Below are 26,495 nucleotides of genomic sequence, written 5' to 3' on the forward strand. Positions count from 1 at the left end.
TGTAGCTCAGCAACACAGCTTCCCAAGAAAATAATTTGTTCATCGGTCTTGTCTGGGAATAAGACAAATAATGCTAGACACAGATATATTCAAGAGTTTTATTTGACGTCCGAATTTCTTTGACAATATCATTGGCGTTGCAGTAATTTTTTTCTGTAAGGAGGAGGTGTAATACCAGGGCAAATATTGAATATTTTCTTTAAATGGAGGGAGAGAACATCCATTTTCAGTTCGATCCAGTTCACCTTTACCATGTATACACCGTAATACACAATCCGTTAAAAATATTAAGTACTGAGCCAACCTGAGCTACAAGCAGATAGATAGAACAGCAATAACAAGACATGAAAGGAGACGGGTGTACGCTGTGTGGGTGACGTGTATTGTAATTCCATAGCACTGAAAGATGTCTGATGAAGGACATAAACACATACAGCAGTAATAGTAGCAGGTACAAGTAATGTTACGTAAAAGGCAAATAGTAATATATCAAGGAGTTGATCCACGTTTAACTGTGACTGTCTGCTCAGCTTTTAGAGTCTACCTAGTAACATTTCTTCTGCAGTGTGAGGCAGTTATAACCCTTTGACACACAATCTTTGAAGGGAAAGGCAATACAATCACCAGAGCGTTCAACAGATTCTCAGGAGATATCTAACGAGGGGAAACAAGTGAGGAGGCATAATTTGAAGCTTACCGAAAGGCGTGTTAGCAGACGTTGCCCAAAATCAGTCATCCCGCTATAACATTTAAAGGCAAAAACATAAAAGAAGTGCAAAAAAAAACCAAGTATGTGTTTCAGTTTGGCTTGAGAATACATCAGCCAATTATATTATATATGTATATATATATAGTTTAACTAGATTATTTCTTGACATATAGGCAAAAGAAAGCAAACAAAGAGAGAGAATAAGATAGTTGGGATGCTGACATTAGCCAACATCGTGTCACATTACAGAGCATCAGCCGGTCCCTTCTTGAGATGCCAACTGTCTCTTTGAACGTGGCTCCATCGTTGACCCCTCAGTGTGAGAGGTCAGGGGCCGCAGGTGGCCAAATTGGTGGCAGGACAGGAGATCACTCACTATCAAGTCAGAACCGTGAGGCCAGAAGGGGGTGTCATTCTTCTCTCGGGTGTCTTTGGGCACTGGATTTGTCAGCGTATTTCACGAGAGTACGCTAGTGTATTAAACTGTGTGCTAAGTGGGGGAAGGGGGGGGATACATACCATCGTGCAGCAGACTGTGTGAGGGGTTGTGTTGATGGAATGAATATGGCGTGAAGGAGGAAGACCAATAGGGAAGTCCTTTCCCTGGGGGCGAGGTGGAGTGATGTAACAGGGTGACAGGGTGTTCCAGAAAGCCAAGAGAGAAAGATGGTCCAGTTGTCCCTTAGCAAGCTGCAGCTTTCTGCTGACGGTTTAGCTCTGTCATTCCTATCCAGCTTTATGGGCTCTGGGAATTCATTATACAACTCCACCTCTGTCTCCTGCGAGGCATCAAGAGAGAACAGCCATGGTGAGTGCGGAGAATTTTAACAATTCTACTGTTATTGCTGTGCAAACAAAGCAACAGGATATTGAAAGACATCACGGGTTTTTGTCATTTTAAAGCACTCACCTGTTTGAGGGGCGTTTCGTGCAATTGTCTGGAATGCCTGTTCTACATTTATGGCTTCTTTGGCGCTGGTCTCAAGTAGGGGATGTTGTTCTTACTCTGACACCAAGCCTGAGCCCTTTTGGTGGTCACCTGTGAGCATAAAGATAAACAGATCCATCAACAATGATTACGTGAAGCGTGGAAGACAATAACTCGTAATGAAGTCATGAATGGAAGCTTCATTTTTATTTGGAGTAAAACGGATTAAAACTATCGTGAGCAATTAAAAAAAACACATTAATTCAACATAGTAAAAAACCTTCATGTATTTTACCAGCTCATCAAGACAACTGGGGTTCCAGAGGCTTCGTATTTGAGATGTATGACATGACTTGGCAAGATAAAGCATTTGAACCCTTTGGATTTGCCTGGTTTCTGGGCTCATTGTTCATATGATGTAATCAGATGTTTAAGTCACAAGTATAGATGAATAAAACAACAAATGACAATAAGCTTTTGTATCACATTAACATAACAATTACATTTAATTTCCTGTGCTGATGTTAAACGTAAACTTGGATTTTTGACTCCTGACTGTAAAAGTCATTAGCCCCGGGGAAATTTACTGTAAATGTTTGACTTAGATGATCTGGCTATAATTTCTAGATAAATACAGGAAATTGTAAAGGATTCACTTGTGTGTCTGTCCACTGACTGCATTCTGTCTGTTTCTAGTTTTTGGCCAAGGACTTTTGTTGTACATGATGAACCTTTATCTCCCTCACACTGCCTGTCTCTGTCTCTATTGGCAAATATCAAAGTTGAAATGCCATCTAAAAAAAAAAAAAAAAAAGACAGAAAGGAGAAAAGTTGCCAAGAACATACTTAAACGCAGCCAGAGGTGTGTTTCACTCTTTGTTCTATGGGGTTCTGTGATTTGCCTCCTGATCAGGTCAGTCATAACATCCTATTTGTAAGCTGTACAGGGTTCTCGCCAGTGCATTTCAACGTAAACTGCCCGTTACCGCTGTCATAACGGCCTGTTACGCTGTCAGTTAAAGATTACGCTGTTGATTAGGGCCGCTATGCTGATATTTTGACAGTTCAGGGTTCTCACCAGCGCATTTCGAAGATTACGCTGTTGTTATGAGAGTGTGTGGCTCCGTCATGAGAGAGGGGATAGAGAGCAGCATGTGTCTTTGTGAGAGAGCGAGATGTCCAAGCGACCCTGAATGCAGCGTGAGCGAGAGAATGCAGTCGGTTCGGTAGAGGAGGAGAGAAGGTGTGTAGTTGCTGGTTGGCGGTACTGTGCGGTTCAGCCACTGTTTATAGACAAGGCTGCAGTGTTCTTCGATATGGCTGGCTGGGCTCCTGTGTCTTTGCCTCTACGGCTGCTGAGGAAGTGAAGGGGTTAACCCCGGGCTTCCTGACCACGGTCGGGGGCCGAACAGGAAGGGTTAAACACTGTGATTAGGGCCGCTACACTGTTATTCTGACAGATAACGCCATGCGCATTTGTTTTTATCGACTGGGTGCCTATCTAGGCTAATTATGTCTCCCCACCTCAGCCGTACTTTCCTGTCGTCGATTGACCCGTTCCCGTCTATTGCACATGCGCGTGCGGGACCTGCCGTTACGCTGAAAAAAAATCCTGGTGAGACCCTGATGTATTCAGCTGGTGAGCACCAAATTCACATTTTCTCTCTCACATAAGTCTTGTACTTTGCTGGCCACAGAAATGCCTCTGCTCAGATAAAGTGACTCTTGCAATTTCACCAAGGGTTCTGCTTTTCCTTACACAGCAGATCGATCCCGCTAACACTTGTACCGAGGCTGTTGTTGTGATCATGATGGTGATGTAAATATAAGTGTTTGAGGACTAGCATGACAGTAGCAGCCATAGTGTGCTCAGAAGTCTAACAAAGAGCTCAACGTAGGTATGCAAGCATGCTGGAAAAAGATCCAAATCACATCTACCAGAGACAGTCTGGCCACTGGACCTGGACCTCGGTATTCCAGGAATCTGACATTTAGCATCATACCAACCTGTCTGTTCTCCAAGTCAATCTTGTTGCCTAGCACCACAAAGGGGAAGTTCTCAGGATCTCGAGGGCTGGCCTGAATCAGAAACTCGTCCCTCCAGCTGTCGAGTGTCTTGAAGGTGTTGGGTGCAGTCACATCAAACACCAGCACACAGCAGTCTGCTCCACGGTAGAACGCAACACCCAAAGACTGGAACCTTTCCTGGCCGGCTGTGTCCCAGATCTAAACAACCAAAGAGGAAAAACATTTAGTCTTCTGACGATGCAGTAATGGATCTGGGGAAAAAAATAATTTCAATAACAATGCCGCTTTGAATGCTATAGCAATTTACAGTTTCATTCCTCCTCATAAGATAATCGTCTTCAAAGTTGCAATATTCCACACCTGCATTGTAACAAGCCGGTCGTCCACCATCACCTCCTTGGTCAGAAAGTCTGCTCCTATTGTAGCTTTGTACTGGTTACTAAACTTCTTGTTTACATACTGGTTCATTAGGGAGGTCTTTCCAACACTGAGAAGAGGAGACAATGAACAGGACAAACAATTCATGTGAAATATGCAGTAACTAAATTACCTACATTTACTGAAACAAGTGTTTCCTCTAGGATTTTTGGCAGAGGCGGCAGCAGGCTCTCTGGGAGCACGCCAGAGCGCACCCCTCGCTGCTGCTGAATGAATGTAGAGGAAACGCTGCTGAAATATATATATATGAAATATTTGTGTCTGTACACACACACACATACACCATTTCAAGTGAATCACTTTTATGAGCTTTGGTCATCTCACTTTAGGCATCTCATTCCAAAAAAAGCCCATTTCAAATGCAACAAAATCACATCAAAGACAAATTAAAACCTGACTGCCCAAACCACCTCTTACATCTAAGCACTTAAATAGGTGGTTGGTGGAGAAGTAGCCACTTATAGGGTCATTACTCATGTGGTAATAGTAACTGAAGTGACACTGAAGTTATGAGATTACCCATCCATTATTCTTGTTGCATATAAAGTGACAAAATTCAGTCGGATTCATAATCAGTGCAACCAAGTGATGATCTTTGTGGATGAGACAACATTTATTTGTAAAAATGTTTTTGTTGTAACAAAACTGCAGACATGTGGAAATCCTTCTTCAGACAGTTTAAGATTTTACCACCACACACTGTCACCGCTGACTTCCAACTTGTGAATATAAAAAGATGCATACACCAGTGGCCTGACTAACAGAGAGGCTTGTAAGTTGTTAATTGTATTTTATGTCTGCATTTTATCCACAAGAAGTAGAAGAGTTGAACTGAAGTCTTTCCAACAAGTGATTTGACTCAATGGCTGTGAGGGGTTATTTCATTTTTAACTATACAGTGGCTTAGTATCCCCTTGTCCTAGGCTAAAAGGTTCTATTTATAGTGAGAGATGCATTTTCGGACAGTTTTAAATTAATGCACATTTAAGGTTTCCAGTACTACATAAAATAAATATGTATATAAACACTATCATATATCAGTAGAGGAAAAAATTTAAAACAGGACATTTTTCCAGTATCACCCAACTTGCTTCTATCATCACTTTGCTTGTTAAAAGCCTTTTTCATAGATACTGAAACATCAAGTGCCCTTTAAATAGTCTTTCCATTATTGACTATAACAATTATTTTTCCATCAACATTACAGTGCAGAACTGACCATGAAAATAATGGCAGTAATTAAATCTTATTGGGTCTGCAGACAAAAACGGTAGGGCTGTGCTTGCAAGGAGCAGGAGGAGTATTCACTCTGCCTGGAGACAGCTTATGGCACAATAATAACTCAACAAGGAAGTAACAATACAAAAGCAGACTGACTTCAAAATAAAGGAAATTCAGTTTTTTTTCCCCTGAACAAACTATTTTTAGCACAGAAAAGCCATGCGCCACCCCGTTTTGCCGGTTTATACATGCAGATGGCAGATTTGACATGCTGTGACTCACCCAGAATCTCCCAGGATGATGACTTTCAAGAGCACTTTCTTCCTGGATGTCATTTTTCCACAGCTGCAGAAAGACAAAAGGCAACAAAGTTCAGCCTTTTTAACCTCTTCATTCCAAGTCCGGACATGATCACTAATTTTCTTTTGCTCGGGGACAGCAAAATCAATATCAAAGCCAACCTGCTTCTATGCAGATCGGCTTATTGGAAAACATTAGTCTTCAAATTTGTGTGTTGAGTTTTATGGCCTTGGACCAATCAGGTTTGAATGCCATTCATCCAAGTCATGTGCTTCCTAAGCTGTTTGGCAAATCACGAGGAACACATCATTCTTTCTCATTCTCTCTCACAAAACACAGGAAGTTACCTCTCCCTGTCCTTGCTGTGCAAATAAAATAACACATTTATTTTTTCTGTTGATATGGCTGCCAATAAACCAACAACAGCACAGGCCGCTCTCAGTACACTATCAAACATGAGGATCAAGTATGACCAAAGCATCATATACAACATGAACTGGGAGACACTGACTGTTCATATACAGCACCCTCCCACCCTCCATAATCATTGGCACCCCTGGTTAAGATGTGGCCTTTAGCTTCTAAAAAATTCATGTTTTCTTCTAAATAATATAGAACCACAATGAAAAAAAGGGGAAAATCCAACGTTTGATTCAAGTGCATTTATTCGGGGGGGGGGGGGCATTAAGAAATAATTCATTTACATCAAATCATGTGTGCCACAATGTTAGCACCACTGATGTTAACACCTTGTACAACCCCCTTTTGCCAACAAAACAGCGTCTAATCTTCTCCTATAAGACATTTTCCAACAATTGTCAATGTGAGGGTATGCTTCTGCAATAACAATTGAATTTATTTTAAGGTTTTCAACATCTTCACCAGGGGTGCCAATAATTATGGAGGGTGCTGTATCTACGTTTAAAGCCATATTGTCTGTCTAACTGTACATCATGTACAATTTCTTTGAAACACTAAAACTCAACACACTGTATTCTTGCAAAACATAATTTGCAAGAATGGGGCACAAACTGGGCATTTTGGGTTGAAATATTGCCTCATTTTTGATTTACCCAACAAAACATGCTATGCCAATGGCTTCAGTATGTCAGTCAGATAGTATTTTACAAATTATTACACAGTGATGCACATAACTTCCTTCAATTCTCGTCTAATTGAATTGAGCAAGATCTGATACTGCCCACCACATTGATGACTGAACAAATTATGTAATATTCCCCTGTAACTACTGCAAATAATCAGGAAAACCTGGTAGAAAAATCTAGGTGTACTGTTAATTTTTGATTTGTCATTTCTTCAAAAGATGCAGTATTAGATTGATTAGAATGCTCTTAAATTGCAGGTTGTAAGCAAATCTTCCATGTGGTTCTGTCAGATTTCAGTCCATGGATAACTAGAATATTAGCCTAGCTAGACCCAGGTCTGAAGACACAAGGGTCTAGGAACTCTCGACAGAGAGGGAGGCGGGCTAAAAGGTTGTCTTTCAAATCACTCTGCAGCAATTGGGTAGGTATACAACCAATCAGCGCAACGAATAGGCTGACGTAGTTCCTAGAGCGCCGGAAATCGGAGGATGCGGGAGTTCGGTGAAGCCTTATTTATACAGTCAATGGGTGAAGCTCAAGTTGAATTTTAGCTTCAAATCTTTAAAGGGGAACTTCGTTTTTTTTCAACCTGGGGTCTGTTTTCATATGTCATTTCATACATGTGAGTGATGGAGAAATAAATTTTTGACATAGCGCCAGTATTTAGCCAGGCAGGCAGCTTAGCAGCTCAGCTAGCGAAAAGTATGGGGCAAATCTCGTTCCGAAATCGCGCGATAGCTCGCGGTGTTTTGGCGATTTTGGAACGAGATTTGCTTTCTAGCATTCCAAGATTTGGATACAGACCACAACAAATAGTGATCGCCAAGTAATGTGGAGGTTTTCGTTTACTTCTCATCTCTAGTATGTTGTGGCAGTGGTTCTCAACCCTGTTCCTCAGGACCCCATGTCCTGCATGTTTTAGATGCTTCCCTGCTCCAACACACCTGACTCAAATGATCAGCTCGTTATCAGGCTTCTGCAGAGGCTTGATGACGAGCTGATCATTTGAATCAGGTGTGTTGGAGCAGGGAAGCATCTAAAACATGCAGGACATGGGGTCCTGAGGAACAGGGTTGAGAACCACTGTGTTGTGGGACACTCGTTGAGACTATCCGAGCCGGTCGGTGTGGGGAAAAAAGCACGAGATAGTACCACACCGTCTGCTACTCTTCTGTACCCATGCAGGTAAGCTGTACTCCTTCACCACCAGCTTTCATTGTTGTCACACTGCAATATCTCCACTCCATTTTTCATGGGTGAAACTCATAAAATGCAGTGCAGGGCAGTAAAATATGTTCCAGTCTTGAAGGGTTATCTGTAAACCTTATCCATGCACAAACAGGGTAGACAGAGTAAAATAAACTGTGCTTTCATAAGAGGCTGCTCTATCTTTATTCACAACTTTGTCATATCTGTGCTGCATACACAGTCATCACATTGCTATTGGCAAAAGTCTACTTTAGGCTTGCATGATGTCAGTTAGAATGGCTGTGTAGCAGCTGTCTGATGGTAATATGCAGCGTGTATCCTAAAGATTGGAGATAATGTTAGCCAGTCCAATGACGCATATGTGTTCATACTGAATATTGTATACAGACAAAATTAATATACAAAATCCATATACAAAAAATACCTTAACAGAAAACCTGACCACTTCCCATTAGAGCTCCAGAGAAGAATCAATTAGTTGTCAACTAAAAAATTACCCACCAATTATTCTGATTATTTGTTTGACAAATTTTAAAGCAAGAGACTGAAGGACGTCTTGTTGGGGTTCCAGGAAACACTGCTAAAAAAATTCACTTGTTTTTCTTTGACATTTTACAGACCAAACAACTAACTGATTAATTAGGACAATAACCGACAGATTAATCGACAATGAAAAGACACAGATGCTGATAAACTTGTCTGAGCAGTTTTTGGTGTGACTCAGTTTGACAGCATAGACAAGAATTTTAAAATAAAACCCAGACACAAGATTTAAAAACTGCAACTGTGATTCTAGGAATATACTGAGTAATCAGTTTTTGCTGCCTAGAGAAATATCTGGAACTACCCAAAGAGGATTAAGCCAAAAAAAAAAAATCCCCCATGAGAATTGAGAACAAAAATGTTTTTAACCAGTTTGGGTAACTGGAGTTTCATTAACTTAAACATAACAGATATATTTTTGTTTATCTATTGGTCTGAAATAACAGAAATATGTACAGACTTCTGACAAAAAAAGTAATTGCTATTACTGTGCATCGACACTCCATCCTTAGTGTTGGGAGTAGTCACAACCCCAAGGCTCATTCTGGGGCAGGAAAAAGCATGGTGATGACACCCAGTATAAATGTAAATGTCTACAACTAATCCTCTATAAAACACAAACACTTCTGAATACCATGAGGAGCTGGAAAGAACACTTACATTCTTTCTGATAGGAACAAGCACAGCACTCTAGTGACAACTATACCGTGACGCACAAAGTAGCTGACGAAAGTATGAACAACAACACCTGACTGAAGTCTAGGTGTGTTCAGACAACTGTCACATGATGACAGAAGAAAACGAGATCAGATGTTTAACCTTTGACTAACAGCAGATCATTGGACACCGATTTCTCAATTCCAACCATGAGGTTGACTTAAGCAGGAGGTTAAGTCTATAATGAAGTGACAGCCTAATTTTATTCTGTCATCAAAACATCCACATTACCTGGCAAATGACACTGAAACTGGTATCAGGACTTGACATAAAAGGAAGAAACTGTTTAGTAACTGCAGGTTTTTAAAGCTATTTTGTTTAGGGCTGCACAGAGTACTGGCATTTAATATTTGTATAATATTTTTTGAAGTATGCATAAGTTTGATATATAATTGTTTAATAAACCCCTCAAAATAACAGAATAAATCACAGAAATAGTCAATGTGGCAACAGAAAAAGTTAAACAGTTCTTTCATTCTTTGTTCAACACAACTACACTGAACTGATTTGTGAAATTTGTCATTATCACCCAGATAATTTTAACAAATCTTAATCTATGATGTATCTGTCTATCAGTCTCAAATCTCCTTATATTACTTAATAAACAAGAGGGCAAATATATGTATTGAAGATTTTGGCATAATTAAAAGGCTGCTAATTCCAGTTTTCATATTCATAACCCCTTCCTCATCACTGTGATAGCTAAGATTACATAACTTACTGTTCATGGACTCACGGAAATGTGTGTTAACAACCATCATGCACTAAACTACAGTAAAATCCAACGGTATTCCCCTCTGTCTGTACATCACTGGCAAGTGCAACCAGAATTTACCTCTGATAAGGATTATGACTGCCCACCAACAGACACAAATTGTAAACTAAATCTAGATTTTGGAAGGCAGAGTTCAGATGTTTCTCAATGCTTGGTCCATCCACCCACGTCTTAAAGTTAGGCCGCCCTCATGTTTCTTAGTTTACTAGTATCCAGAAGAAGACGTCTAGTCAGTACAACAATACAATTGAAATATAATAAATAATGCACTAAGAACGGTTCGACATTAGCAGTAGAAGATTTCCACAAAAAAAGGTTGCTTTAGTCGCCCACTCAGTACTACATTTTTAACGGTCAGAAATTGCATTTTAGGACCGTATCAAATAGAAAACCCTTTTTTGATAAAGAATGATTTCTTTCCATATAAGGCTATTTGACGCACTTAGATGTTGCATCAGAAATAACACTCATACCTTCACTTCATAGGAACATACTAGAAGATATACCATGGAATGTAAAACGAGATGCAGCTGTGAAGCAAAGTTAAAAACACTTACAGGTGTCCAAACTACAACAAGTCTACATGAACAGCTACCTGTACAGAATAACTACATTCAAATTATGTAATCAAACTCATTAACTTGTGAGATGTGAGTTAATTGCAAATTATTGCTGATCCAGGCAGATATGCAGAGTCAAAGTGCACTATCACATAACCTAAGGGGAGGTTTATGTACTCTAGGGATGGTGGAAATAAATACTTTAAAAGCAACTCAGTCTTTATATTCTGCATAGCATGTGACATTTTACAACCATCGAAAGCAAAACGAAAGGATAAAACTTAAGATGACAGTGTCTGGCAACATTTGCATTTGACAAATAAAAGACGCAAGGCTTTTGTGTTTGAATGGCAACAAATATCAGATTAATTCAAGTCTAAAAAGCGTGTTGGTACAAATCACTGAACCAAGTACATGTAAGATTAAACAGACAAAGTGAACGACGTGTACCGGCATGACCTGTGAGTCACAACCGAAACAAAAACTAATTAACACAGAAAACACATAACAAGTGGGGTCTGCCTGGCAACACAACAACACAGATATATTATATTTTTTCACGCAATCTGCTAGCAGTTTAAAATGTGTAAAAGTCGACATTCACCAGCGTTAAGACGTGGGAGCAAAACACTCACCTTCGGCGTCTAATCAATAAACTATGCACACATTAGAAGTTCTAAGTTGAAATCCATCCTTCTCTGCATGCATGAACGCCAATTACAAATTAAATTACACAGAAAAAAATCGATGTGCTCGCTGCCTACATTCAGCAGAGAGGAGAGGCGTCTTTTTTCCACATTGCTTTGCTCGACAGACCGGCCTCGACTCTCCGGTTCTCCTTCCCTGTTGGACCCAGAGGAGCCACAGGCCGGCCTTGTTTTTGCCAACCAGCTTCTCGAAAAACATTGCACCACCATTAGCTGTTACGGCGTCAGGGTTAATGGGACACCGAACACATTGTTGAGTGAGCAAACACCACACACACGACTAGATTGTTGTCGTCTCAAAAACTTACTTGTAGCACGTCGGAGAGTTGACTTGTGGACCGTGTCGGAGCCGGCTGCGCCTAACTTGCTGTTATTGTTCAGGACAGACAGCGTCAACGGCTAACTAGGCGTTACGTTAGCTGGCTAGCTCGCTGGAGCTAAACTCGGTAGCTAGCGTTAATTTGGCAATGCCTCGTTTCAAATTCTTAGAAAAAAGTGCTACCCTTTGTGGGAAACCAACAAAAATCGTGTCGTTAATTGACGAGGTAACTTATCGACAACTGCTGCGTAAATTTGGCACTTTGCTTGAAGGCTTCCTTGCCTGCCTCCCTGTCTGCCAGCTAACTACCTACTACCCCCAGCTTCTGTCTTCCCCTTTCACTTCCTCCCCCAAAACAACGCCTGCGTCCTACGTCAGACGCAGAATGCTAATGACGTGTCCCTGTAATTTCATAATCCTGTACACCAAAGTTGCTGAATTCGTAATTACCTCTGCTTTAATGATGCAATGTTGGTCTTGCAGAAGTTGATTTTTAGATAATATATATACTTCCTTGGTTAGGAAAACAGTCAAATCTCCCCACTGCTAAGGACAACAATCAGAGCCGGAGTGGGACCATAGACTGTATATAAAGATGGACGTAGCATCTGGCTCCAAAAATGAAGCCCACCCGGAAGTGTCAAAAACTTGCAATATCACGCTGTCCGCTCGGGTTGGCTCCAAAAAGCTTTTGCTCCATAGACCCCAATTCATCACGGGAAAAAATAAAATTTGATAGACTGATTTTCTACAGCTCAGGATTTTTTTCCCGTTAGTTTTCATGGTCAAAATGAGAGATCAGATGGCCGATCTTAAAATAAATCAATACTGAATTTTAAATAAATTGTTAAAGTTGGCGGAGCCAGGGGCGTGGCTATACTTGATAAGACAGTCTTGTCTCGAATGATAAGAGATAAGAGAGTCTTCAGCTCTTAGTCCGGCCCGCCCATAGACTGGTCCTGCCTCTAGTTGCTCTCCGGTCCAGCCTGTTTGATGACGCTTTTTACGTCACTGGCTCCAAAAAATCCAAAATGGCGACCAGGAAGTAGTAAAATCCGGGCTTCATATTCTCGGCGTCGAAACCAACGGGTGAAGTCACGGTTAGTTCACGCCTGGAAACTATGATGTCAAAGGGACGATGAAATTTTTTCTTTTTATCTGAAGCTCAGTGAGTTAAGGGTTTACCTATGGAGCTGCAGGTTGCTAGTTCAAGGCCAGATCCTTCTTAAATTTTTTGAGAATCCTGACAAAAATAATCAAAGAAGAGTGCTAGTGGTGGGTCTTGAACCTATTACCTTCTGCTTGGTAGTCTCTCTTCTTACCCCCTGAACTACTCACTCAGATACTTTTTCTTCTTTTTTTGCACATTTGTCATCTATTTTTTGCCGTATTCGATTTTTTTTTTTTTTTTAAACTTGGGTATCGACTTGACCGTTTTTCTCAGGAGGTTGGACTTCAGCCTTTGTGCTGGAGGGTTGAACCCTCAGTTCCCAGATTTTCCAAAGCCTCCAGACCTCCCGAGTCCTCAGGACCTGAGCTTTCACACAGTATGAGGGCTGAAATTTTCTAAGTCCCACAGTAGATCTCTGTTGGTTTGAACCTTTCGACAGTCTGAGGACTGAAAACCTAAAAGTTCTTGAGTAGATCGCTGTTGGTTTGAACTTTCTGGTTAACAGAAGCCTTGAAACTTGTGACCATGAGTCTTGACTTCACATATAGACCATCGATCTGAGTTCTTCTCAGACCTTCACCTGTGGATGCTTTAGAAATCCTGAACAAACTTTGATTCTCTTCACTGAACAGTAAAGTTTGTGGAGATCAGAAGGTAACATTAGTTTGATCGATGCCTTCAACTACTAGTAGACTTTATCTGGAAAGCAGTTTTAATTTTCTTATTAAATGCTTCATTGTATTTTGTTTAATTCCTATTTAAAGTTTTATTTTCTTTCAGATTTAATTTTCTAATTAAGCATTTAATTTTTAGTGAAATGTTTTGTCTTTTTAAAGGTTTAATAATCTAATTAAATGTTTTCTATGTTTTTAAATGATTAATATTCTTGCTGAATTGTATTTTTTAAAATGTTTAATGAGCTAAAATATTTCATCTTTAATGTTTCATATTTTGTTGAAAAATGTTTAGTTTCATAATTACATGTTTTGTATCCTGTTTAATTATCAAATTAAATATTTTCTGTTTAAAATAATTTTATTGTATGTAATATTTTTAATTATTTTTATTGTATTAAAAGTTGTTTTCCTTTGATTTAATTGCTTTTTTTTAATCCAGTTTATTTATTTAATCTTTTCTGTCAAGATTTTAACCCCAACCTTAAAAATGAAACAAACCTTTAAATCACAATAAAATACTTCTGTTGTCACAATGATGAGTTATTCAGTTTATCAATTCAACTTTATTTGTTTAGCACCTTTCACACAGATGACAAAACTAAACAAGCAAAGAGAAAAATATGCTAAAACCATGATTAAAACTCAAAAACATATTTAAAAAAAAAAAGATTTATCATAATAAAATATGTTGTGTCCAGGGGATAGAGGAAGTTTATTAAAGTCTTCTTGGATAATTTAAAATAGAAACTTGATATTCATTCTAAGGAAACTGGAGACTGCAGAGCAACAGAAGAACCAGCAATATCTCCTGTTTTCTCCTTTAATGAGTCAACTCTTCTTTCAGACCAAGAACTACAGACTCTTCGCAACCTGCTCAAATTCTTAGTACAGGACCTCACCACACGGGTCAAGAAGGTTTTCTTCTCATTTCTACTCTGAAGCTCACCTTCTCCTGCTCAAACCGCTAACAAATGTTTCTGCTGCTCCAAAGTCTGGTCTCCAGAACTTCCTAAAAACTCTCAAAGTCTCTTCTGCTGCAGGTTGCTTTGTTGAACTGTAACAGAAAACCTCACTAAACCACATGAAGGGGCCTCAAGATAGTCGTCCAAATGAAACCGTGCAAAACCAAACTAGCACAACCCAAACGCTAAAGTCTCCTGCAGCCTACCAGTGAACCTCTTTAAACAGAGAATCAGGACAGGAACTCTTACCTTCTGGACAACCAACATTGGTTCACAAACAAGAATACAGAATGTGTCTGACCAAAAACCTCTAAAGACTCACTACAGCCAAGATAAAGACACAACTCAGCTGCACCAAATCCACTAATCACTGCACACATTAGCACCATGTGCTAACTGTGGCTAAAGAACCACATTTACTAAGACAACTATCCAGTACAAAGCCCTAAAATACACCAAGAAACACATTAAAGATGATTTTACTGCTGGAAGCTGCAAGCCAACGCCTAAAGAACAAACTAAAGCAATGAACCAAACCCGGCTCAGTGAAGAGCCGGGTTTGAAGGAAATGTTTGACTGCAGACATAAAGCAAGAAGACACTGAGCTGCTCAGGTGTTCCTGATGACACCAAGCAGCCACCTGGACAGCCAATGGGAACACAGCTTACTGGAAGTCCAGAGGGCTGGCTTTGTGAAGTAAATTTAGTTTAAAGTTGAAGCAGAAAGTTAACAAAGAAATTTCAAAACCACCTTCTGATACCTGAAGGAGGACACTTTAAAGATAATGCTGACATCCACAACGGGTAAAACCTGTTGAAAAAAAACTATCACTATTAATAAGACCTACTTTTAAGGAAGAAACTCGAATTATATTTTGGATAGTGTCAATAAAACACATTTGTGGATCTGAAACACTGCTCAGCTCAATGCTAAGTAGAGCGTAGACTTCTGGACAGCAGAGTTTCTCTTATTATTATAATTTAGATATTTGTGGATTTGTGTTATGGGACATAATGTATGGACTTTATACCTCACTACCACCTGCATCTGTTCTCCTGGACTGTTTAAAAGCTGGTGACCACAATTAATATTGAATAAGATTGTTAGCATTATTATCAGTGAACATTGTTAACCTAGAAGATATATTGTCTCACTTCAGCTGGTAGCTGCAGTGACAACCCTGGGTTACTTTAATGGTTATGTAATATTTTTACCACAAGACACACCTTTATTTATGATTATAGCATTGTCACTCATCATCCTAAATTCTAAGGCAGAGAGTTTGGCTAGTTCAAGCTGGCTTGAACTCATAATAATAATATGGAACATGAGGCAAGTGACTCAAGTCACTTCACCTAGATCAGTGTCTCATAGTTTTCATGAATTTTTCTTTAAGATAACATGAAAATGGTGAGTAAAGAGGATAAAATCTAAAGATCCTAGCAACGCCTCAGTTTATGTTTCAAGATTACAAATGATTGGTGTTACTGTTTAGTTTTGTTGAAATCCAGCAGAAAATGCAGGATTCTTCAGCTAGAATTAAACTAAAGTCACAGGATTAAAAAAAGACAGAGTTTTAAAAAGATGTGTATAATAGACATCCAGACTTTTAGTCCTTAGTGGGAGTCAAGCTTTAGAAATACCGAATCACAACTCAGCAGTTTTTTTTTTGGAAATTCACCTTAAATGTCCACTTCTGCTAGTCTATTACACCCCCAATTTGTAATGCAATCTTTCTATTAAAGAACTGATAATGACTAAATACGATAACCCTGACAACATCAGCAGGGCGTCATCGTATCTCAGAATTACATGATGCTCATCAGTCCTATGGTTATGGTAGTTGTTTTTTGTTTTTTCACAAGATCATATTTGTATTAGAAAAGTCCTGCTGCACAAAATGAAGTGCAGTACATCTTCACTAATCACTCTGATGCCCTTTACTTCAGTCCTGTTTTCTTTTTAATATCCAACATGGTCAATATTTTCATTGCCATTCTTCTACTGTAATCAGTGAAATTAACTGAATAATCAAAGGAGATAAACTAGACCAGGTAATGGGGCATAATTCTACAAAACATCCCGAAGACATCACACATTTAGAAACTAATTTCCCATCTCAGCACCCAACACGCATTTTTTAGGAGTTGGTAAACCCAGTGGGTCACACATTTGGAATCTTTCATCAGGTCTGAGTTGTTAAACCCATGCAAATTATTATTCTGGAGTGGTTAACTTAAAGTTACTGCATAGCATTAGACCACTCTAATATTCTTGTAAGCATGTGTACAGCAAGACTGGTTAAAGTCTGCCCTATGGTGTCGATTAGAGTCGATGCATGGCTGATGAGTGTGCATGTTGAAAACATATAAAGATAAGACATCATTAGGTTATTGAACTTTTCTTGGCCTTTCATTTCTGTGTGAGGCGACAACCTCAATACCCTCCAGCACTTATGTTGGTTAACCTGTGGCTGTTCAAGATAGCATGGTTTAGTGTGGTTAATTTACACATTGAACATGTCACAGTGAAAAGAGAACATCCCCCACTAGGGGACAGTGTCAGCTCATTTTGAAAGTGAACCGATGGTTCAAGACTTTTCTCCACATGTGTTTTTGACCTCTGCAGTATAATGTAGCCCTCATACTTAACGAAGGGTAAACATCAAAAATAGGTTATGAAACATGAAAACTGCTGTTGTTCCCTCTAAACACAGAAACACAGTGTGAAGATGAAACATGCCTTTACAGCCTCTTTCTCTCTCTCTTTGTGTGTGTGTGTGTGTGTGTGTGTGTGTGTGTGTGTGTGTGTGTGTGTGTGTGTGTGTGTGTGTGTGTGTGTGTGTGTGTGTACTTGTTTCTGCTATACCGGTGGGGACTTTGACCTGACTATTTGCTATAAAGGTGGAGACTTGTCTTACGGTGGGGACCTAAAATGAGGTCCCCACGGGTGGCAACACCGTTTTCTTGGCCATATTGTTGTTAATAAAAAATGTAAAAGTGCAAAAACGTTTGTTTAGGGTTAGGCATTGATTTGGTGATGGTTAAGGTTAGGGTTAGGGTAAGGGTTAGGAGTTAGATATGAATGGGAGTCAATGGTAAGTCCCCACCGGTATAGAAAAACAAACGTGTGTGTGTGTGTGTGTGTGTGTGTGTGTGTGTGTGTGTGTGTGTGTGCGCATTTCTGTTTGGTACGCCACAAATGTTATTTCCTCAAAACTGCCTTATAAAAACAATTTCACTAAATTTCACTGAGCTGAGGTTCATATTGATAACACATATGTGATCTCCGACATTATAATAATATAGATGAAGATAGTAGTAGTAGTAGTATGCATAGTGCAATGCTGAACAACTCTGGTACCGTGCACATGCAGAGCTGAAGAAGCCTCTTAGATGAGAAGTGAAACAACTTCAGAAACCAAGAAGCGAAGTCCAGTTGTCTTCTACATAAACACTTAGATTTACCATGATCTGGATTACTGAGAATCAACATAGACAGTAGAGACTTTCTGTAAATTAAATAGAAATAACTTGGTGATCCACAAAAAAATTATCATCTGTCACAAGTGAAGTTCCAAGTTTATCAGGTAGTAAGAGCCCTTCAAAGCATGTCATGAATTTACAGAATATAATATTGTATTTTATGAAGTAGAAATAGCAATGTTGAGATACATGAAAATTACTTGTCACATATAAGTTTTTGTTTACTCCCAAGTGATCTGTGATGGAGCACGGAAGTTTTTTTTTTACTGATTGGTAAATGTATGCTGTCTTGTGCTTTATATTTATTAATATTTCTTTATTTAAAATGTACTGTTCAGTTCTACTACAAGCTCACACTTTTAGCATCTGGTTAGAGACAACAAAGTTTGCTTTGTGGCCTAACTGGCCCAGTGACAGTGTGCTGTTCATCAGTGATCTTACTTGACTACTATTAAACCAAAAGTAAAATAAATACAAAGATAATAAGAAAAAATCACAACTTTAGCAGAAGTTTGTTTTTTGCCTTTTGGTTTGTTTTTTTTGTTTACAATTTTCTCATCTTTAAAATGATAATATAACTGAATCCTACTTGACCAAGAGCCAAGTGGGATTCAGCAATGTAAGATTAGTATTTTGTTGAGTCTTTTAAATCTTTATCTAAACTCAAACTAAGAGTCTACAGAGCAGCTACAGTTTCACATTAGGATGTAATTTCCCCTCGCTGACCCTAAAGGAGATCTCAGCTTGATTTAATCTCCGTGTTCATGCGTGAGTGTGTCTACGTGTGTGTTTGTCCTCCTCGATACTGGGAGTGTGCCTCTGCACAGTCCTAATGGCTGGGATGACTCTGGTGTTTATTGAAGGATTCCTGCCTTCTCGCACCCATTGAATGTTGAGTCTTTATGGCCTCTTTGGAACTCAGTTTGTCAACACAAACACTGCAACACAAAAGCGTGTGAGTGAGAAAACGGTGCACAGGAGGAAAGGAGCCACATACTTGAAGCATCTGCTGGATTTTTATCTCGACAAACATAGCCACATATTTACCTTAGTGACTGAGGGCGAGAGGTGGATAATGTCTGCTATAATCACTTAGTCAGGCAAGGATCTCCACAACAGTCAGGAAAAGTCTATTTATTAGTGAAAAATGTCCTTTAAAATGGGCATCATGCAACACTACATATGTGTCCAAGACATTGTGTGATTTTAATTCACTTTCTTGATGCATGTGTGTGTGTAAACATGAATCTCTGTGTGTGGCTGCGTGGGAGTGTAGCAGAGAGAATGAGATGAGTTAAGGAGATGGACAGAGTGTGTGTGTGTGTGTGTGTGTGTGTGTGTGTGTGTGTGTGTGTGTGTGTGTGTGTGTGTGTGTGTGTGTGTGTGTGTGTGTGTGTGTGTGTGTGTGTGTGTCTATTAGGGGGTGGGTGCATTAGTCCGTGTCAGACAGCAAAGAGTGCCGCATTTATCTAGGAATCTGAGCCAAAGCAACCTCACTTACAGAGAGCGAGTGGAAGAAAGAGGAGGACGACGAGGGAGATGAACTGAGGAAAAAACGACAGAAGAAGGAGATGAAAGAAACACAGAGAGTTGAAAACAACATGGACAAGGGCAGCAACAGAAAGATCTAAACAAAAGAGTGCAAGCCAGCAAAGATTTTCCACCTGAAGAGGCACTTTTTAGGATTTATAGGAAGGTGAACTGAAGGTTTGCAGGGATTTATCAACAAAAAGCACCTTCAGATTTGGGAACAAGGTTGGACCACTGCTTTTCAGAGTTTAAAAGAAAGGTTAGGAAAAGCCTGCATCTCTGCATTTTCCCATGATTCCTTTCAGTTCTCTGAGCATGCTTCCTCTGCTGTCACTGTATGTGGGAGCGCTGCTGTCCTCAGATGCATCTCCAGCCTGCGTCCATCCTCCCTGCAGGGACACTCTGGTGGCTGCACCCATCCCACCAGGGACCGGAGCAGGAGTGGGTAGCGGGGCCTGCGAGGGTCAAACTGGGACAAGGTTCTGCAGGATGGGAGTTTCACTTCCAGCCATTTCAGATGCACCTCGGAGGGTGGAGCACAGGCAAGATTTTCCCCAGGTTCAGTATAAGGTAAGTGAGCTTTGGGCTCAGGAAATGGCTTATTCTTTTCAATATGGAAATCTTAAAATATCATTGTAAGAGAAGCCAGATGGCGCAACTTTGAACCAGCCATGTAACTGTGAGTGACAAGCTGAAGCAGATCTAAAGCTCATTTCGTTTATGTGTGCTGGTGAGCAGTGCACTATCAAGCACATGCCAGCAGGTCCTTTCTCGTGGGACACTAAACCTGGCACCACCTAACAGCCATGGAGCATTAACCATCAGCAATCAAAGAAGGGATAAAATTAGATCTGCTTTAAAAATGTCCTCATCATATGGCTGTGCTGAGCTCATGCAGCGACAGGTGTGTGAGGGACGTGATTACAACGGCTGATGTAAGTGTAAGAGACAGCCTGAGAGTGACACTCACTCAGTTCATGAGTGGGTTATCCTTGGAGATGTCATCTTCCAAACGAAGGGATGCATTTAACCAAATTTTTGGATACGAAGACTATTCTATTCTATTCTATTCTATTCTATTCTATTTTCGATGTCCAACACAATGTCTTATGAAGAAGTACCTGTATTTGTGGGCACTGTGTTGCAGGCTGGAGGTGTCAAAGAGCGTCTGGTTCAGCTGCAGCGCTGCATGCGCTCTCTCCAGGAAACAGGGGGGCCCTGGAGTCACGGGGGCCAGGAGAGCAACTCTCTCGGGGCCATCCTGGCTTTAATGGCAGCTGTGCTGACAGAGTGTGACCTCCACTGTCACAGCCAGGCCCTTGGGGCGATGGCCAAACGACTGGGTGAGTCGTGCACATTTATATCCCCCCACCTCTGCAACACTCGGACAAACATGTAGACACATACACACACAGACACAAATGCCAGCGCCATCACTCCCCCACACATAGTAAACAGAACCTCAATGAGGCCTGCTAAGTGTCGGTCATAGGTGAGTGCATAGGAATTTAACTGCACAGAGAAGCATGGCGAAAACCCCGCATACGTGCACACACAGACACATACAGTAGAGGTCTAGATGTGAAGAAGCTTCAAAGAGCTATCACATAATCCCTTTGTGAAGTACATAAAGACAAAGGTTCTATTTTCAGCGCCTGACAACAGTGTGATGTGTCTCCCTGATAACCTAATCCTGCTCTGGGTTGACAGAGAGCGCAGCAGTGGGAAGAGAGGGGGAGAAGGACCTGCTGCTGTTCCTGAAGAGCATCACACAGCATCCACCCACAGGTGAGAGCACAGGAGGTGATCATGCGACTTGTTGTTGATTAACAAGCTGAATTAAACTGTGTTTGGCTCTCAGTTGCCCCCGTGGAGAGGTTACATCCTCAGGACTGTGCAGAGATATACAGACTCGGCATCAAAGAGAATGGAATCTACACCATCCAGCCTGACCTGCACGGGCCGGCGCTGGAGGTATTTCAGATTCACCACACTCATAAAACACACAGACAGACCCCCGCCCTGCTGCTCTTATTTTAGAGATCTGCTGCTATCCGTGGGTCAGTAAAACCTGGGTTTTATAATATCAGTCTTTGTTTTGACTCAGGCTAAATGTGACATGGAGTCGGCGGGTGGTGGGTGGACAGTGATCCAGAATCGGCAGGACGGCTCTGTGGACTTCAACAGAACATGGCAAGAGTACCGGGAGGGTTTCGGCAGTCTGCAAGGAGAACACTGGCTGGGCAATGCAGCGCTGCACGCCCTCACCTCCACCGGCCAGCACCAGCTCCGCATCGAGCTGGAGGACTGGCATCAACAGAAGCGCCAGGCCACCTACAGCAACTTTAAAGTGGCCTCAGAGGCACAGAGGTGAAGTGAAGTGAAAACACACGTAATTATCTGCACTAGATGATGGGAGTTACCTGGATGAGACATAAAGTTGAAGAAAAAGACCTCGGCCAGCAAGTTCACTATAGCAAAACTTCACTCTTTTCAATCACAACCTTATCTGCTTTCACAGTGAAATGATGAACATTAACATGGTCTTAGATGCACACACAACAGTTCTGCCGGCTTTGAAAGAATTTTGGATATTTGGCCTAGGGAATTTCTGTGCCATTATATGTCCACTGGGTTCTCAAAAGGTGATGTCTTATACTTCCATACATCAATCAGTATTTAGCAGCACTTGGTTGAAACCGTGATGGGAGATTTGGGGTTCTTTTCTCAGGTTTGTGAGCCACTTCCAATCAGATTTGATCAACTCAGTCCACACAGAAATGATAAAGCGTAAGTGCAGTTGACTCATAACCATTTTTTTCAACTTTCAAGGGCTTTGAGGCCTTTGTCATCCTTGAAATAAAGGTTTGGCCTTTTGCTAAATGTGACATGAAGTCGGCGGGTGGTGGGTGGACAGTGATCCAGAATCAGCAGGATGGCTCGGGGGAATCTCTGTGACCCAAAGTGTTTATTTCAGAAGCAAATCAGATCTGAAAATGCAACATCAGAGTGGTGTAATGCAGATAATTGGTAGCGTATGCCTTGTCGTGTTTAATTTTTCACTTTTCTGGTCTTACATACTGGGCAAACGCGCGCTTGTGTCTGACACACATTTACTCCATTTACAACAGATGGATGATGATTCAAAAGATAAACTTCAATAAATCAGAAGAGAAACAGAAGAAATTCAGTTGCCTTCATTCAAAACGACTTAAACGTATATCAGCAAAAGAAGAAGTGGGGGAACATGATCTCTTTGAAAGAACAGTTTTCATCCTTACAGCAAAATTCAGATACGTGCATGATCGATGGCAAAAACCACCAAAGCTGCTCTGGTAGCTGGTGGTGACTCAGCACTTCACTGTTTACACTCCTCCATGGCCTCTGTTCATAGAGATACCAACTGACGTGGCAGCTTGATTAAAAAATGAGCATGCAAAGATCATTTACTCAGATTTTAGCGAAACCATGTTGCTTCTGTCTTTCAGGTATCGTCTGACAGCCAGGGAGTACTCTGGTGATGCAGGCAACGCTCTGAGCTACAGTAAGCGTTACAACCACGACGGCAGATCTTTCAGCACCGCTGACAGAGACCACGACCGTTACACATCTGGAAACTGTGGTCAGTACTATGGTGCAGGCTGGTGGTTTGATGCCTGCCTGGCTGCTAACCTGAATGGACGGTATTACCGAGGGCGCTACAGTGGGGTGACCAACGGCATCTACTGGGGGACGTGGTACATCCTGACAGACGGACGAACTGGAGAAAGATACTCCTTCAAGAGGGTGGAGGTGAAGACGAGACCCAAGAACTTTGTGGGAGCACACTAAAGACTCACAGCTCATAGTGGGAGATTTTCTGCACAGTAGACTACAGTAATAATCACACCAGACACTGATGAAAAACCTGTTTTGCATAGTTTTGATTTAATAGATGTCTTAGACACTGTCTGTGCATCACTGTTGTTAGAGCAGCTTTTGTGCCACTTATCACCTACATGCAAATGGCAGCTAATACTGTTTGAAGACTGTTTGAAGCTACACTTTTGTTCTCGATGGGGTTTCTCATTGTGATGCTTCATAAGAGTGAAACAAAGAAATGCATATTTGAAAACACTGCGTGTGGAAGCTGATGTGTAATAAATTCACATAATCTTTATTGTACATTAGAAAAAACATATACACTACTTTAAATAATCACTAGGTTGTGTGGTGAGACATTTTAATTCAGTTTATTTTTGATTCAGCCATCAAATAGGTGTATAGTATAATTACATTAACAAAATCAACAATCTGTTTTTCAGTAGTGACTCAGGTTTAGGTGGAATTTATCTATTTCTCCATTTACGCAACCCACCACAAATAAAAGACGAGATTATTCACACTTGTAGCCCTCAAAAATAGATTTTAAACTGTATATTACCATTACTCAACTGTAGATAGAATCCCCTTTTAATTTTTGTTATAGCTTTTTGTAAATTGAATTTATAAATACCTCTCAGATTTACTCTTCTGTATCAAAAAAGAAACTTTTGCCTTACATTATCATATATTAAATTATTACATTTTACCATATGGAGTTTTTGAAACAGTGAATTAGTGTGATCAGTGTGGCCAGCCTTAATCATAATACATGTACCTGGTTTTTATAGTACGACTATTAAATGTATTGTTGCTTTAAATGTCAACTCCAAGAATTTCAAACACTAAGAAATGTCTGGAAGTGAGCAGTAATTTATCTGTGTATACAATATGATTTAATATGTGCCTAGATTGATAGATAATTGCTATAGAATTAGACGTTTTTATCTTTAATATAGTCAAAATGTTGTTTCCATGTTAGTTTGTGATCAATCACAACTACTTAGAACTTTGTTTCAGAAACTCATTCAATTTCAGCATCACAGATTTTTTAGGTTAGATAGATAGATAGATAAAATCTTTATTAATCCCACAGCGGGAAAATTTACAGTGTACAGCAGCAAATAGAACATTTGAATAAAAAAGAGTGCAGTACACAATGCACACAGTGCATATATATAAAAAAATATTTTCTTCAGAACTAAACAAAAAGCTTTATTGTCATTGTAATGCAGTGGAAGGCAGCAATATAACCACATTTTAAAGGCACTTGCTGAGTAAAATGTCTGCAAAACAAAAAGTCTATAAAATTATGCAAAATTTTATGCAATATCCTCACTACTTTTCAAAAACCATGAACTTGGTTTTCATAATTTTAAATGTGTCAACATGCAGTTGATCACTACGGCATGGCTCAGTGGGCAGAGTGGCCGTCTTGTAACTGGAAGGTTGCTGGTTCGATCCTTGACATGGCAAGGTGTCCCTGTGCAAGACACCTAACCCCTAATTGCTCCTGGTGGGTCATGGTTAGTGCTTTGCATGGTAGCTCCCGCCATCAATGGGTGAATGTGACGTATCATGTAAAGTGCTTTGGATAAAAACGCTATATAAACACAACCATTAAAGGTTTAACCATATTACAACCCCTGCACATCCAGAATAACAAAGAGGAACCTGAACCCAAACTGCACATGAAAGTGACCCATTTAGCGTGCATGCCTTAATCCTGGTGGTTTGCACATATTTCTACCTGCCTGAGCGCCGTGACCTAATAAAATACAAACTGTCTGCTCATGAATTTTAGGTCAGATGATGTCACGAGAGTCAAGAGGTCATCATGTCCTTGCAGAGGACACAACCAGTTGCTAGATAGACACCTCCTAAAATTCAAATTCCATCACACTGCCATTCATGTGACCGGGAGCCGATAGGGATTTAAAGCTCCATTTCTGTCCAGCCACAGCTCTCTATCTTCTGCCTCCAACCCAGAGCTCACAGTTTGACACCAAACAGAGAGTAACCCACTTTTGCAGAGGCATTTTTCCCACCTCACCTTACTAATACTTTCCCAGCCCCAGGCCTGACATACTGATGCTGACTGTTCGGAGTCGTATTCTGTCGTCATACTCCAAAATCATCCTCCACCCACAGCTATCAGCACACACACAAACCCACACTCAGCCTCACCTGCTCTCGAGAGTTGGCGTCAGGCCGGCGGCTCCCTCCCTGGCTGCGCTTCACAAAGCCCTTTCTGGGAGTTTAGAGCTTGTGTGTGAGCGGTGAGTGTGTGTCTCACCGTGTTTGTAAAATGCTGCACCTATTTTTGCAGCATTTGCGATGAGCTGCCAGTCTCTCCAACAAGAAGGGGATCTAATATTAACCAGAGAAGGGCCTGAGGAGCTGATTCTGATTTGTACCCTAATGACTTGCCGTGGCATTGACATACATGAGTTTTACACACTAGGACACGGCATTATACATGTATGCACACACACACATGCACACACAAACACGCACACCATGCAAAGTTAGCTCTCTCAGCAGGTCAGGAGGAGCATGATATGCTTGGCTTCATAAAAACAAATGGCTCCCATTGTACACACCATGGAGACTTAATTATTATTATGTATATTATTATTATTATTATTATTATTATGCATTACACATGTGCTTCAATACACACACAAACCACAACGCAGACACAGCAGACAGTTAACCATAAGCAATCAAGATCAACCACCCATGAAACCCATTTTATGTATCAGCTTTCTCATTTGATTTCATCTGTGTCTGTGTGTGTGTATGTGTGTATGTGTGCATGTGTGTGTGTGTGTGTGTGTGTGTGTGTGTGTGTATGTGTGTGTGTGTGTGTGTGTGTGTGTGTGTGTGTGTGTGTGTGTGTGTGTGTGTGTGTGTGTGTGTGTGTGTGTGTGCAGTTTTGTATCACTAGAGAAAACAGTGCAGCTTGAAAGTCTCCATGTTCTGCCCCCTGGTGGCTCCTGATCATATGGAAGAAATTTAAAAAAAAAGTTTTGCTGCAGTTGAGGATTACTGCTAAAATCCGCCTTGTAGCAATTAAGCTGCATGGGCAAATCTCTAGTTGGTGTAAATTAGGCTTTTATACTTTAGAGATGCTCTTGAAATGTTCTGGATTCTGACAAATTTCTCAGTCACACCCCAATACCTTAAAAAGACATTCATTCTATATTATCATCAAAAAGGAATCAGGATTAAGTCCCTCCTGCAACT

General features: G+C 40.5%; 2 protein-coding genes across 2 annotated transcripts; one reads left to right on the plus strand and one right to left on the minus strand.

The window, feature by feature from the left end:
- Positions 1 to 1,598: 1,598 nt before the first annotated feature.
- Positions 1,599 to 11,917, minus strand: LOC110949179 (ras-related protein rab7-like). The gene is made up of 5 exons (XM_051947860.1): positions 11,550 to 11,917; positions 5,607 to 5,669; positions 4,026 to 4,152; positions 3,645 to 3,863; positions 1,599 to 1,748 (listed from the first exon to the last, which is right to left on the minus strand). The coding sequence occupies exons 2-5, from the start codon at positions 5,657 to 5,659 to the stop codon at positions 1,668 to 1,670; spliced, it is 480 nt and encodes a 159-aa protein (XP_051803820.1). The 5' UTR covers positions 5,660 to 5,669; positions 11,550 to 11,917; the 3' UTR covers positions 1,599 to 1,667.
- A 7,425-nt stretch (positions 11,918 to 19,342) lies between these two features.
- On the plus strand, positions 19,343 to 23,501 carry si:ch211-157b11.8 (fibroleukin). Its single transcript, XM_051947858.1, has 6 exons — positions 19,343 to 19,955; positions 20,533 to 20,728; positions 21,096 to 21,173; positions 21,247 to 21,359; positions 21,493 to 21,755; positions 22,874 to 23,501. Exons 1-6 carry the CDS (start codon positions 19,677 to 19,679, stop codon positions 23,214 to 23,216), a joined length of 1,272 nt encoding a protein of 423 aa, XP_051803818.1. The 5' UTR covers positions 19,343 to 19,676; the 3' UTR covers positions 23,217 to 23,501.
- The last annotated feature ends 2,994 nt before the right edge of the window (positions 23,502 to 26,495 follow it).

Source organism: Acanthochromis polyacanthus, chromosome 5 (assembly GCF_021347895.1).
Source record: "Acanthochromis polyacanthus isolate Apoly-LR-REF ecotype Palm Island chromosome 5, KAUST_Apoly_ChrSc, whole genome shotgun sequence".
In the NCBI taxonomy this organism is placed as follows: Eukaryota; Metazoa; Chordata; class Actinopteri; family Pomacentridae; genus Acanthochromis; species Acanthochromis polyacanthus.